Source organism: Emericellopsis atlantica, assembly GCF_019669845.1.
Source record: "Emericellopsis atlantica unplaced genomic scaffold F5Z01scaffold_25, whole genome shotgun sequence".
In the NCBI taxonomy this organism is placed as follows: Eukaryota; Fungi; Ascomycota; class Sordariomycetes; order Hypocreales; family Bionectriaceae; genus Emericellopsis; species Emericellopsis atlantica.
In genome coordinates this window covers 150,913-163,384 of record NW_025764727.1, presented here as the reverse complement: position 1 = coordinate 163,384, position 12,472 = coordinate 150,913, and the positions used below count along the sequence as shown (strand labels likewise).

Genomic DNA, 12,472 nt, shown 5'->3' with positions numbered 1-12,472 from the left:
GCCCCATATTCTAGAGTACGAAGATCCTATGCTCTAGAGTATGGGCTGTGCAGAGGGCATTCAGGGCATCTCAGATACTGGCGGGCGAGGGGCACGCAAAAAGGGCGCGCGTTGGTAGTAGCTGATTGTCAAGGGCCAATCGCCGACAGTTACATAAAAAAGGTCTGAATCGAACTAAATCTCACAGTCGCCGTCAACAAGCCTGGCACTTCGTCTCTCGACCGTTTGGCTATAACGGGCTGGATGCTGCTCTTGGCCTCACTTCTTGCCGCAGATACCCGTCCTAGTCTAACTTAGGTGTCCCTTTCCGCAATTAGGAAGGTGCTGCGTATGTAATGTATGCAAGCAAGTCCTTGTAATCGGAAAATTCGGCGTTGGCAAAGGTAAACTCGCGACCTCCGGGGAAAACGTAAGCTCGAATGGCGTTGGCGAGATCTTGGGGGCTGTTGCTGAGGTGAGTGTTGGTCACCTCGTTGGCGTAGGCGCGGATCTCGTCGACGGCGTCGTTGAGGCCCTGACCACCCCAGAACTCATCCCAGCCGCTAAAGTTGAGGTTCTCGCCCTTGTCATCGGGCACGCCCTCATGGATAGTGGCGGTGAGCCGGCCGTCGGCGACGCCAATATCGTAGGTGTCGACAATGGTCCGGTCAACGACCCAGCCGCTCTCCTTGACGTTGTAGGCGCCCTCGAGACTGAGGTAGATGCGAGCCGTCTGCGTCGCGACGATGCTGTTGCGCTCAAATTGCAGCGTCATGCTGTATTCGGGTTTCAGTTCGACTTTAAAGGTGTGGATACCTCGCTTCATCGTGTCCTTCTCGCTGTCTTGGTAGGAAAACTCAACGACGGGGGTGCTGCCCTTTTCGGTTTTGATTTCGACGTTGGGGTTGTTTCGGGGGGTAAGGCTCCATTGCAGTTCCGCGCCGAGTAGTCCGTCGGGACGCAGGTCGGCGTAGGGACGCAGGGAGTTACTCTGGACGTACGGCAACAGCTCGTCCTTGAAGTAGTTGGCGAGGGTGTGGCCGTTGATGGCGACGACGCCGGAGTATTCGTCGGCCTGGAACTTCTCGAGCCAGTTCCACTCGAACCTGTTGTTTTTGACGTCCTGGGTCTCGCGGTCGCCCGTGACGCAGAGGTAGTTGAGGGTGGTGAGCTTGGACAGGTCCGGGTCGATGGCGCCATCGCCGCCGAGGAAGGGGTTCACGCCAATCTTCATGCCCGTCAGGGGGAAAGTGGCCTCGGGGGCTTTACCGTCATCCTCGATGACGGCGGCGCCGAGCATGGGCACACCTTGGCCCTCGATGGTCTCAAAGTACGCGCCGAGGAAGTAGGCGTTGAGCTTGCCCTGAATGTCGGGACTGAGGTCGGCGTTGATGGTGGGCACCGAAGTCAGGACGGGGCTCTGAAAGTTGTAGAGCAGCTGGGCGATGCTGTAGGGGCGGCCGTCGAGGTTCTGGATGGCGTCCTGCATCTCCTGGGGTAGGGACTCGAACGAGGAGCCGTTCTTGATGGTATCCATGCTGATGTCGACCTTGGTATGGAAGAGCCACGGGTCGTCGAGCGGCTGGCTCTCGCGGCGCATGCCCTTTTTGCCGCGACTGAAGTCGGCGGCCCAGGCCAGCTCAAAGTCGGAGCAGCGGATGATGTAGTCGACGCCGGTGGCGGCCGTGTTGAGGCTGACCACGTCGGGGATGGAGGTGGCGTCCTCGAGAGTCGCGTCGTCGGGCAACTTGATGCCGGCCTGGGCACGGAAGGCGGCTCCAAAGCTGTACCGCGGATGGTTGTGGTAGAGAATGTCCCACTCGGGCGTGTCCGTGGTGAGGTCTGCCACGTCGAAGGGGTCCGTGTTGTTGAATTCGATCATCAATTGATCCCATTCCATGATAGTCTCATCCCCGTCGTTGTCCCAGTCCAGTACCCAGGCCATCTGGACAGTTGGCTGTTCCATTGAGCGCAGGTAGTCGATCATGGCTGCATTGATGGCATTCTCGGTGGTAGCCACAACCCAGTCTTGGCCATACTGGGCCTGGTTGAGGAAAGAATTGGCCAGAGCCATTTTGGCTAGCGAAGGAGTCGAGGAATGAGTAAGAGAAGATATATTGGCACCGAGCAAAAGGTTGAAGCCGAAGGAGTGGGTTGAAGATGTGGTTGAAAAGCGGGAGAATAGGATGTCCAAGGCGAGAGAGCAGCTGCCCTTATACTAGACGTCTGGTACCAGTGACCACACGATCGAGTTTCCTGAACATCACACTTCTGTTCATCAACAAGAACTTTCCATGGCGAGGGCCTCCCTATGTCGAAATAGAGACACTAGTACGGAGTAGTACATAATGTTCGAGGGTCATGGGCGAAGACGGGCTATGCTGATGGCAGGCATGGCAGAGCACGACGCCAAGAAGCTGAGCGGTCATTCCGAAGCGCACTGCGGGCTCTGACTGGATCGACTGGATCAACCAATATTGATCTGACTGCAGGCATCTATAATCTGACCACATCTGACTGGGGCCACGATGAAGATATAAATCATGTAGTATAGCTTATATACGCGTACATAGTATAACTTCTATACGCGTACTCCGTACCTAAGGTGAATTGGGCTAGCGCGTGGCTGAAATCATGTGATACTGCAGGGACCCGACCCGACCCGCCCCGCCCCCGACCCCGACCCGACCGTCAGCAGCCTCAGGCAGCAGGCTTCAGCCCTAGCTGAATACCTAGGTTTGTACACTTCATTCGCATCCACCAGACCTCAGCATCACATATCACATTCCCAAGTTCCTAACACGCTTCTCCAACCAATCTAGATGGTCTATTGTTTTCCATTGCCTATCACGAACATGGCTTGAGGCCTTGGCAGTTGCAAGGAGACGCCTGAATGCGGCCGCGCCATGTCGATGCCCTTGTGGCTTGCGGCAGTCAGCTGAGAGCCTGAGGCGCGCATGAAGCTGGACAACTTCTCACTGCCTCGATGACCGGGTTCGCCGTCGCAGAAACACCTTCACAAAGGAAGACATGGACATGGAGACGCACAATCCCAGTCCCACCACCACCATCACCATGTTGTTCTACGAGTTGAGGAGGGACTGGAAGAAATGGCCACGATCATAAATATCAAGCGGTATGCCAGCATGCCTACAAGTACAACAGCCAGATCAACCAACAAGTCCATTATTCATCAACTCATTCTCTATTCCCTGCTCGTCATTCCCTGAACCATGAAGTTCTCAACCTCTTCAGAGCTGATGCTCAACCAGAAGCATGCCGAGGTCATGTCTCCCGACAAGGCCTTTGAGGTCCTGCAGACGCAGTCGGGACAGTCTCTCTTCTTCTCCATCGGCACCGACGACGTCTTCTACGTGACGAGGGAGGTCGGAAACTCCGTCACGGGCTGGGAAAAAGTCGACCTCTCCTCGCGCCTTTCCTCATCGCATGGCGGCAAGACGGTGGCGGCCAAGCGCTTTGACATCAGTCAGAACTCGGCTACCATGGCCATCGATCTCATCCTGGCCATCACCGTGGACGGCGAGGACTTCCTCCATGTTTCCACCGGCAACCCCGCCGACCTTGTCGACTGGAGCGACGGCGTCGAGTGGACGGCGATGCCCTGGGATGGAGGCAATGCGCCCTCGCCCTTGACCATCACCAATGTCTACCATCTGAACATCGCAACGTCCTCGGGTCCGGTGCTGACCTGCTTCGTCGAGGTCCTCCGCAATCCCGGCCATGGTCTCGAGTTGATAGACCGCTACTACCTCGACTTTGACGGCCTCCCCCGCTGGCACAAGCATGCCCTTGCCATTGATTTCTCGGCCAGCAGTGTCGTCACGGCACTCGGCCAGAGACCAGGCGATTTTGTCTCGTGCATCTACTCGTTTGGCTCCGTCAACGGCGTCGAGCAGATGATTGCCTGTCCACGCATCAACGCCTTCCGACCCGGCACGGCCCCGAGCCCGGCGCGGCTTAGCATCCCGGACGGGACGACCTACATCGCCAGCTGCAGCGACGGATCATCCAGCGGCAACACGAATCTGTTCGTTGCGGCCCCTGGCGGTCTGTACATGTTTGCGCCCAACAACCAGAAGGACTTCGCGGACCCGGTGCTGGTGCTGCCGTCTCCTGTCACCGACGGTGTCCCTCTCTTCGCCGGCGTGACTCGCATGGCCGCTCGTGTTGATCCCGCCAAGTCTCGCACCGTCCTCTGGTGCCGCAATGCGCAGGGGAACCTCTTCTACGTCTCGTGTCCCACTGGCCAGGAGGCAACACAGTCGGCATGGTCTACGCCTGTGCCTCTGTACCGAGGCGTCGAGGACTTTGCTTTCTACCTCAACGTCAACCACGCGTACACTGTTCTTTTCGCGCAGATATCCGGTCAACAGATTGTCCAGCTGACGCAAGATCCCACCACTTCAGTGTGGTCGTCGCGAACTATCAATCTGCCCCCCACGAGCGTCGATAAGGTTGTTGAATTCCAAAGCTTCACGACGCAGTTGACGCTGGAAAAGGAGGCGAGCGACGATGAAAACGTCCTCGTGGGCGACACCGATGTCTACTTCACATCCACAAGCCCGGTCTCGATATACATCAACAATGAGTATTACGTGCTGAGCCCCAGCGTGCCAATCCCTACCAGGCCCGACGCGTCAGGTGCCTTCACCATCATCCAGGCGACCGACTCGCTCGCGGCGGTGCAGTACCAGGCCAGACTTACGCCGTCAGGCGCTCCCCTCGAAATCAATCCGCTAGCAAAGGCGTTTGCAAAGCTTGAAGGCATCACGTCTGGGGACGACCTTGCCGACATTCAGATTCCGACCGGCACCAACTGGTCTTCCACAAAGCCATTGCTACCGTCCGACGCGAACAACTCGGAAACCCGCGACGCGCTCGCCCAAGCAGTCTCTAATCTGCTGGAAGCCAAATCCACCCTTCCATCGGATGGTTCGGTGCAAGATCCTCAATCGACAAAGCTGGCGCCCGCCGCTCGATCTTTGGCCACTCCGCGCGTCAGGACGTGGGGTCTCTCCTTCAACAAGGATGGCCTCAAGTACGTCGAGGGCGATGAGGCATCCAAGTCTCTTTCGGCCAAGGTCAGCACGTCTGGCGATGGTCTTGTCCGGCGCGCGGCCGTCAGGAACCCCATCACTCTGCTGTGGGGCGACTTTCAGGAATTCGTCAGGGACCTGCTTGACGGACTCGAAGACATGTTTCTCGACTTTGTTGATGGTGCGTGGAAGTTTGTCTGCGAGATTGGTGGGCAGATCTACGAGGCCGTCCTAGACTGCGTGAATGCCGTCGTTGGTGCTCTCGAGTTCATTTTCGACAAGGTCAAGGTCTTCTTCGAGGATCTGATTGCCTGGCTTGGCTTCCTATTCAATTGGGACGACATTATCAGAACACAACGCGTCATGAAGAACCTGTTCAAGCGCTACGGTGAGAATATGGTCGACTCTCTCGACACGGCGCAGGATTCCATCTCTGAGATGTTTGAGAGCTGGGAGGACAAGATTGCCCAGTGGGCCGGGCTGCCAGATCCCGACAACAGCCAGGCCCTGGGCAGCTTTCAGAGCCAAAAGAGCAGTGTCGGTGGTGCCAGCGATCCGCAGTGCAGCTGGGGATCTCATCACGTCAAGAACGGCGCCTCTGCGTCCGTCAGCTCGGTCTCGAACTTGGGCGACAGCTCGGGCTTCGGTGCTCTCCTCGACGGGCTCAAGAACATGGTCGAGAGCCAGGCGGACGAGGTCATTGGCACTGTCGAGCAGATCAAGACGGACGTCATCGACCAGATCCAGACCCTCACGCCCATTGAGATTGTGAAGCGTCTCGTCGGCATCTCGGCCAATTTGATGTTGGGGGTAGCCAAAAACGTGGTCGTGTCCGTGATCGAGATTCTCAAGTCCATCATGCAGGGTGTGATGAATCTCCTAGATGCGACCATTGAGATCCCTATCATCTCCAAGATCTACAAGCTGGTCACCGGCAGCAACCTCTCGATGCTCGACCTGGTGTGCCTAGTCGCCGCCATCCCCTCGACCATCATCTACAAGGCCATCGCCAACAAGACGCCCTTCCCAGAGGGCTCAGCCACCTCGTCGCTGATGAAAGCCTCCAGCATCGGCAGCATCCGGTCGCAGCTCGCCGCCTCGCCCGACGTGATGGAGCGGGTTGTGGTCACCTTCAACATCGCGGCCCTTGTCGGGTCGGGCGTCTACGTGGTGCTCGACCAGGTGCAGGCCGCCAACGCCATCCCCGTCATCGGCGCCCTCTCCGCGTCGAGCTTCCTCGTCTTCGTGGCCCCGGCCATCGCGGCCGCCTTTGCGATGCCCGACACGCCGACCATCCGCTTCAACAACGCCATGACGGCCATCGCCGTGTCCAAGTCGTTTGTCGACAACGTCAGCCCGCTCCGGAGCAATCCCCTGTGGACCGAGGCCGTGGGCCCCGGCAGCGAGACCATGATCAACCTGCTCTGGACGGTGCCGGCCATCACGACCATTGCCGACGTGGACGGTCCCCACGCGAGCGACTTTGTCGCGCTCGGCGCGGCGCTGGCGGCCGGCCTGGGCGGCTCTCTGGCCTTTTTTGATATGAAGATCCTGGCGGTTTCGGGGCCTGTCAAGCTCGTTGCGGAGCTGGTGGCGGCGGGTTTGAACATTTCGTACGGCGCATTGAGCCTGGTGTATGGCTCCCTTTTGGTGCTTGATCTATAGTGAGAGATGGAGAGGGTGGGAAGAGGGTTTTGCAGTTAACGTGGAGTTGACAATGTCGACGCTTTGTCCAGATTGGCGCTATTACAGACAACGAGGGTACATGGGATTTCCGGGTCAGATACATATCAAATTTAAAATACTTTGTACACCCGGTAAGCTGCTAAGGCAAAGGACCTAAGGGCTGAATATCCAGCCCATACTAGATACGTGCTGTTAAACTCTCCTAGGTGAACCGTCTAGACCCCCTTGGGACTGCGATGGTGTACCGGGTAGGTGGATGCGGGGCAGGATCAGGGTGCCACAAACTGCGGGTCGGGACTGGGGACTAGCCAAAACTGGCACCCAAGACGGATGTCATCAGTCGATCACCGTCAATGACTACATGTATTAATTAGTAGTAACCATTTGATTGAATAGTTTACCCAATCTGCAAGAAACTCACTCAAAATGTGTGGTAGATATGCTCTCAACTTGGTACGTACCGTGATCATACCCTGTATGAGCTATGAAAGGAGAGACAAGTAGGCTGACATTGTGCCAGTCACCATCGCAGGTACGGCGGATGCTCGTAGAGCAGGACATGCCGGTAGCGGAAGCGCCTAACGATGAGGGAAACGATACTCCTCGGAGGACTTTCAACTTCGCACCGGGCTACCATGGCCTTGTGTACAGAGCCGACACTTCCGATAGAGGCGCTGGCTCTCACCATCACAGCGACACCGCGCGCACAGCTGGGGCCGAACCACCAAGTGAGCCTGAGAAGACGGAAGCTACCTACAAGCTCCAGTCGATGAAATGGGGCCTGATACCGTTCTGGACAAAACGCAGCCCCGACTACGGCACGATTATGAAAGCCATCAACTGCCGTGATGACTCCCTCAGTACGCCCGGCGGCATGTGGTCCAGCATGAAGGCTCGGAAACGATGCATTGTCATTGCCGAGGGGTTCTTCGAGTGGCTGAAGACGGGTCCTAAGAACAAGTTGCCGCACTATATCAAGCGGCGGGATGGGCAGCTCATGTGCTTTGCGGGCTTATGGGATTGTGTAGAGTACGAGGGTATAGTTCCCGTGCAGACCCTCGTCACTTCAGTGCTAATCTGGACGAACAGACACCCATGAGAAGACGTACACGTATACCATCATCACCACGGACGCGAACAAGCAAATGCGATTCATTCACGACCGCATGCCTGTCATCCTTGACCCTGGTTCGGACGACTTGAGAACATGGCTTGATCCCGAGAAGAACGAGTGGAGCAAGGACTTGCAGTCGCTCCTGAAGCCTTACAGCGGTGATCTGGAGATATATCCCGTCAACAAAGATGTAGGAAAGGTTGGCAACAACTCCCCGAGCTTTGTCATTCCCCTTGATTCAAAGGAGAACAAGTCAAACATTGCCAACTTTTTTGGCAATGCAGCCAAGAAAGCTGAGGGCCAACCAACGTCAGCAACCTTAGAACCCAAGGGTGTGGCAACTGAGAAGCAGAAGCAGGAGCAGGCAGCAGAACATGGTGCTGTGAAAAGGAAAGCTTCTGAAGACGAGTTACAGACGACGCCAGCTCAAAAGACCTTGCGGTCAAGCCGTGATGACTTGACGACCTCCAAGACGATCAGTGCGACCAAGAACAACTCCAGGAGTCCCCATAAAGTCAAGCCACAGAAAGGCACTCAGAAAATCACGCAGTTTTTCGGAAACAGCGCCTGAGGCAGAATTGTAGGCTGCTTTCCGCAGTCAGGGAAAGGTACCGTGGTCCTCTGAGCGGCTAAGGGGAAGCTTCAGCACGGCATCAACACTCGGGACCAGTTCCCGACTATTGTACCGGCCCAGTCTGGGTGTAACGCGAGGAGCGAAAACCAACGTCATGGCATCAAAGTCGTAACGGGCCGACGGCATAATGATACGGCTACATGGCCGCACGCATTTCCTTGGAGTGCCGCTTAATGATGCTTCATGAGCCTTCATGGGCCTCATGATCATGAGACCCAAGCCAGGACAGGCAACGAATGAGTCCAGTCCCAGGGGACGTTTTGCCCATCACATTATTCTACCACTGCATACACCGCTGGTTGGTATTCCACGGACATGCATCAGCCGCGTTTTAGCAACTCTGCAGAGAAGACCAGTAAAGACTCCGACTGGATAATCTGTCCTTCAAGAACGGCAAGCAAAGAGATGGCTCTCTCTGACAGGAGGTCTCGAGACAGTCAAGTGGAAGATTGTGGAGGATGCTCTCCACTGATGGGGCAATTGCCAAAACTACGTTTTGGCCTGGCAATGGTCGACGGGAGACATGTTGAGAAGGGCTGGACTGGGTGTAGCTCGCAGCAACCACAATCCTTTCGATTGTCTCGTTCTATGACAGAGGTATGCATAATCTCCGCCACTATGTCATCTGTACCACCTTGATCGTCCCATTGCTCGCGAAAGTCATTCGATCCACAGCGATAATGCGATGGTCTGCGACGTCGTCCCCGATGATACGCCTATGGTACACAACGTAATACTGACCATCATCGTCCTTGAAGACAGAATTGTGCCCAGGACCATCTGCCACATCATCCTTCCGGAGTACCAAGCCCGCGCGATTGAATGGCCCGAAAAGCGATTTGGACATGGCGTAGGCGACACGATAATCAGGCGTCCCGTATCCACCTTCCGACCACATAAAGTAGTAGAGGCCATCGCGCTTGAGCATGAACGCGCCTTCGGTATAGCCGTGGTCTGGAGTGATGTCCCTAGGCTCTGCGAAATCATCACTCAACTCCAAGCTCGCCATATCGGCGCTCAGCGGTGCGATGAAGGCACGCGTGCCACCCCATACCAGGTAGTATGTACCGTCGTCGTCGACGAAGACCTGTGGATCCATGGGGTTGCCTTCGTTGATTCTCTTGCCAACAATGGGCTCGTTGATCAGGTCAATGAACGGCCCGCCAGGGGTCGAAGCCACAGCCACACCTATACCAGCATTGTCTTCGTTGGCGACTGGGTTGTTGGCCGTGTAGTAGAAGTAGTATTGGCCATCTCTCTCGACCACGCAAGGTGCCCAAAATGAAGACTCGGCCCATTCGGAACCATTCGCAGAAAAGACCTGGGTGTGCTTCGTCCATGAGTTGAGGTCCTGACTTGAGAATGCATCGAAGTATGTCTGTTCGTCGAAAGAGATGGAGAGCGTGGCGTATATCCAGTACGTATCGCCGAACTTGATGCCGTCGGGATCGGCATACCAGCCATCAGAAATAGGATTCGACCCAAGTGACGGATCATGGGCTAGTTTGCTGTCGTACTCCAGTGGTCGGTTAGGTACTTGTGGTGTGTGAAGCGTCGAGACCATTTGAACGGCGGAAACGTGTAGGAAAAGAAAGAGTACGCCCAGTAAGGCGGAAGACAACAAGCAAGGTGTCTTCATCTTGAGAGCGATGAGAAAGGATGACGAGTGACAGGTCAGTGCACAAGATGTGCTCCATATGATACTTATGCTCTTGTGCCGATACAAGTCACCATAGCTGAGCGACGACCCAAGTCGGTAGGCCAAGGTCCTTTAAACAGCGGGCCGACCCAGTCCAGTCTCGGAGCAAAGTACTGCTCTCCCGTGAGTAGCTTCTTTCTTGGGGCACAAGTGGCTGACGCTACTCGCGTGGAAGCTCGGCTAGCTCTGAGACGATGCCTTAGCCTTTTCTCGATTCATCCGTAAGCCAAACAGGTTTCTCGTGCGATCCCACCCATTCGCTTCCTTGTCAACGACAGTCCTCACTAGATTGAGTGATTACTGGCGTGCTGTACTACATACGCCATGCTGGCCTCTGGATACCCCGCGCTCAAATGTGACGTTGGATGAGCAGGTTGGCTTGGGGTTTTGCGCGGGGCGTCGATCCTCCAGGTTCGCACCAAGTCAAATTAGAGTCAACCGCCGGCCGGTCTTGCTGTGCGGTGGGAAGTTGCATGATTCCATGAGGTGGCGAAAGGGTTTGTTTGAAATTCCTCTCAACGCATAAACATCTCGTCAGATCTCGTAGTCATGGACCGTTTGATAGGCCCAGGTGATCCATGTCCTGATCTAGGACTTGAATAGTCGCTCACAGGCGACACGACGTCGGCCAGGCTGGGGGACGCAGATATCTGCCCATCGACAGATCCGTCGCCCAACCCTGCCATGCCTGGAGTGGTGGGTTGCCAGACTCTGCTTGTACCAGGCGCGTACCGCTGGGCCACCTCTGCTGGTGAAATCAAATCTCCCGCAATGTTGACGAGACGCTCGCCTTGATACCACCATTGATCTTCAAAGCCATTGTCCACGGTCATCATTGCTGTGGCCAGTGACTGCATCTCTTTGGTGCGCCCCCGTACCCGATCATCCACATGTTTCGCCGGACTCGAAGAAGGAACAGCTGTGGCCGGGTTCTGTGTGTCGTTCAAGTCGGGGGACTGTTCGCTGCTGCCATCATCTGAGCGACCCATGGGGAAAGGCGAGGGCGACCAGGGCATATCATCGTGACCAAGACGGTACTGCGCCGGTGTAGATGGTAAGGGTTTCGAAGTCGATGCAATGGCAGTTCCTTGAGGCAGAGCTGTAGCCATCATTGGCTCAGGCTCAGCATCCCACGAGCCTGCACTCATAGGAGGCGGCGCAGACCGGTTACGTCCGTGGGGAGACTCGGTAGGTGAACGAGGTCGCGAAGGTCGCTGCTGTTCCTGCTCGATTCCCGACTGCAGCCATGGCTGGGTGTGGTATTGGATTGCTGGCTGCGCTGCTTGCGCGTGTGTTTGCCATGTTGGATGCGGCCATTGGGCATGGGATCCGGCAGGCTGCTGGTGTTGCCACTGTTGCTGCTGCGTATAGGGCTGCCCGTTGTGATCGTATGAGGTTTGTTGTATTAAGTACGGACGCTGCGGTTGCATGCCATGCACTGGATAGTTGGCGTTCTGAGGGCCCCAGTGTCGGGTGACATTGTTCGCGCGTTCCCGCGCGCTCTTGGACATCAGGGTCAATTGATGGTTCGACTGGCCCTGATGCTTTCTGGGTCGCCAAGAGACGCCCATTTCCAAGTGAAAATACATGGCTGGTCGGTCTGCCATGTTGGTTGATGGTCCGCTGTCTGTCGGACAAGCCGTGGATGTCCGCCTCGTCGACGTTGGCGCTGCAACTTTGTTGCGGTGAGGTTGTTTGCTACGGATCGCGACGGGGTTGAGCCGAGTTGTGTGAAAGCTAGTGGCGGGAACAGATAGCCCTCGCGGGAGAACGTATCAGCAATTCGCTTGTTGAATGTCCTCTATTACTGCAAGCAAGCGAGCTGCGGCTGTGAATCTGATCGTTTGAGGTCGTCACAGTCGTTTCGAGGTGGGGGGTTTGTGGGCGTTGCTGAGCATTCGCCACGCTGCGCCAGCTGAAACTAATGTGGAAGGTGTTGTATCTTGTTCGTTGGTCACCTTGTAGTCAAGTTGGTAGGATGGCCCCTTGCATGGGAACACCAAATGGGCTGGAGAACTATATCTACGCTGACAATGTGAATCACTGATCTTTTTGTTCAAGGACAGGTCGCATTGACTGGGGCATGACAAGCGAGGCTGACCGTAATCACGCTAGCTCCCACGATCCAGCAATCCTCCAGGGGTGCGTGCCTACGGATACTCCAGTGCGCTGGGGTCGCTCGGAGGTTTGCTTCGGTCATTTGTAACATCAAACTTTACCGCTGAGTGAGAATCGGACGGCATGTTTGATTGACTGATGCGAGGCCGGGACCTTCACACCGAGGCAGTCTCACAGTCTCAGAG

General features: G+C 56.1%; 5 protein-coding genes across 5 annotated transcripts; 2 read left to right on the top strand and 3 right to left on the bottom strand.

Moving 5' to 3' along the window:
• Nucleotides 1-313: 313 nt before the first annotated feature.
• Nucleotides 314-2,053, bottom strand: F5Z01DRAFT_676599 (uncharacterized protein; the record flags this gene model as incomplete). The annotated part of the gene is made up of 1 exon (XM_046265264.1): nt 314-2,053. The coding sequence occupies one exon, from the start codon at nt 2,051-2,053 to the stop codon at nt 314-316; it is 1,740 nt and encodes a 579-aa protein (XP_046115630.1).
• Nucleotides 2,054-3,076: 1,023 nt separating this feature from the next.
• F5Z01DRAFT_262006 (uncharacterized protein) lies at nt 3,077-6,954 on the top strand. Its single transcript, XM_046258594.1, has one exon. The coding sequence runs from the start codon at nt 3,213-3,215 to the stop codon at nt 6,699-6,701; it is 3,489 nt and encodes a 1,162-aa protein (XP_046115629.1). The 5' UTR covers nt 3,077-3,212; the 3' UTR covers nt 6,702-6,954.
• Nucleotides 6,926-8,747, top strand: F5Z01DRAFT_262203 (uncharacterized protein). The gene is made up of 3 exons (XM_046258598.1): nt 6,926-7,175; nt 7,243-7,759; nt 7,812-8,747. The coding sequence occupies exons 1-3, from the start codon at nt 7,149-7,151 to the stop codon at nt 8,405-8,407; spliced, it is 1,140 nt and encodes a 379-aa protein (XP_046115628.1). The 5' UTR covers nt 6,926-7,148; the 3' UTR covers nt 8,408-8,747.
• F5Z01DRAFT_262008 (glycoside hydrolase family beta-glycosidase) lies at nt 8,748-10,397 on the bottom strand. The gene has a single exon (XM_046258595.1). The coding sequence runs from the start codon at nt 10,107-10,109 to the stop codon at nt 9,087-9,089; it is 1,023 nt and encodes a 340-aa protein (XP_046115627.1). The 5' UTR covers nt 10,110-10,397; the 3' UTR covers nt 8,748-9,086.
• On the bottom strand, nt 10,397-12,143 carry F5Z01DRAFT_262075 (uncharacterized protein). Its single transcript, XM_046258597.1, has one exon. It carries the CDS (start codon nt 11,774-11,776, stop codon nt 10,685-10,687), a length of 1,092 nt encoding a protein of 363 aa, XP_046115626.1. The 5' UTR covers nt 11,777-12,143; the 3' UTR covers nt 10,397-10,684.
• Nucleotides 12,144-12,472: the final 329 nt, after the last annotated feature.

What these genes read in the sequence shown, in the direction of transcription:
- F5Z01DRAFT_262006 (XM_046258594.1), top strand. Translation starts at nt 3,213, where the DNA reads ATGAAGTTCTCAACCTCTTCAGAGCTGATGCTCAACCAGAAGCATGCC.
- F5Z01DRAFT_262203 (XM_046258598.1), top strand. Translation starts at nt 7,149, where the DNA reads ATGTGTGGTAGATATGCTCTCAACTTG. An exon ending in GTAGATATGCTCTCAACTTG is followed by an intron (nt 7,176 to 7,242) that starts GTACGTACCGTG and finishes ACATTGTGCCAG; the next exon opens with TCACCATCGCAGGTACGGCG. An exon ending in GGATTGTGTAGAGTACGAGG is followed by an intron (nt 7,760 to 7,811) that starts GTATAGTTCCCG and finishes CTGGACGAACAG; the next exon opens with ACACCCATGAGAAGACGTAC.
- F5Z01DRAFT_262008 (XM_046258595.1), bottom strand. Translation starts at nt 10,109, where the DNA reads ATGAAGACACCTTGCTTGTTGTCTTCCGCCTTACTGGGCGTACTCTTT.
- F5Z01DRAFT_262075 (XM_046258597.1), bottom strand. Translation starts at nt 11,776, where the DNA reads ATGGCAGACCGACCAGCCATGTATTTTCACTTGGAAATGGGCGTCTCT.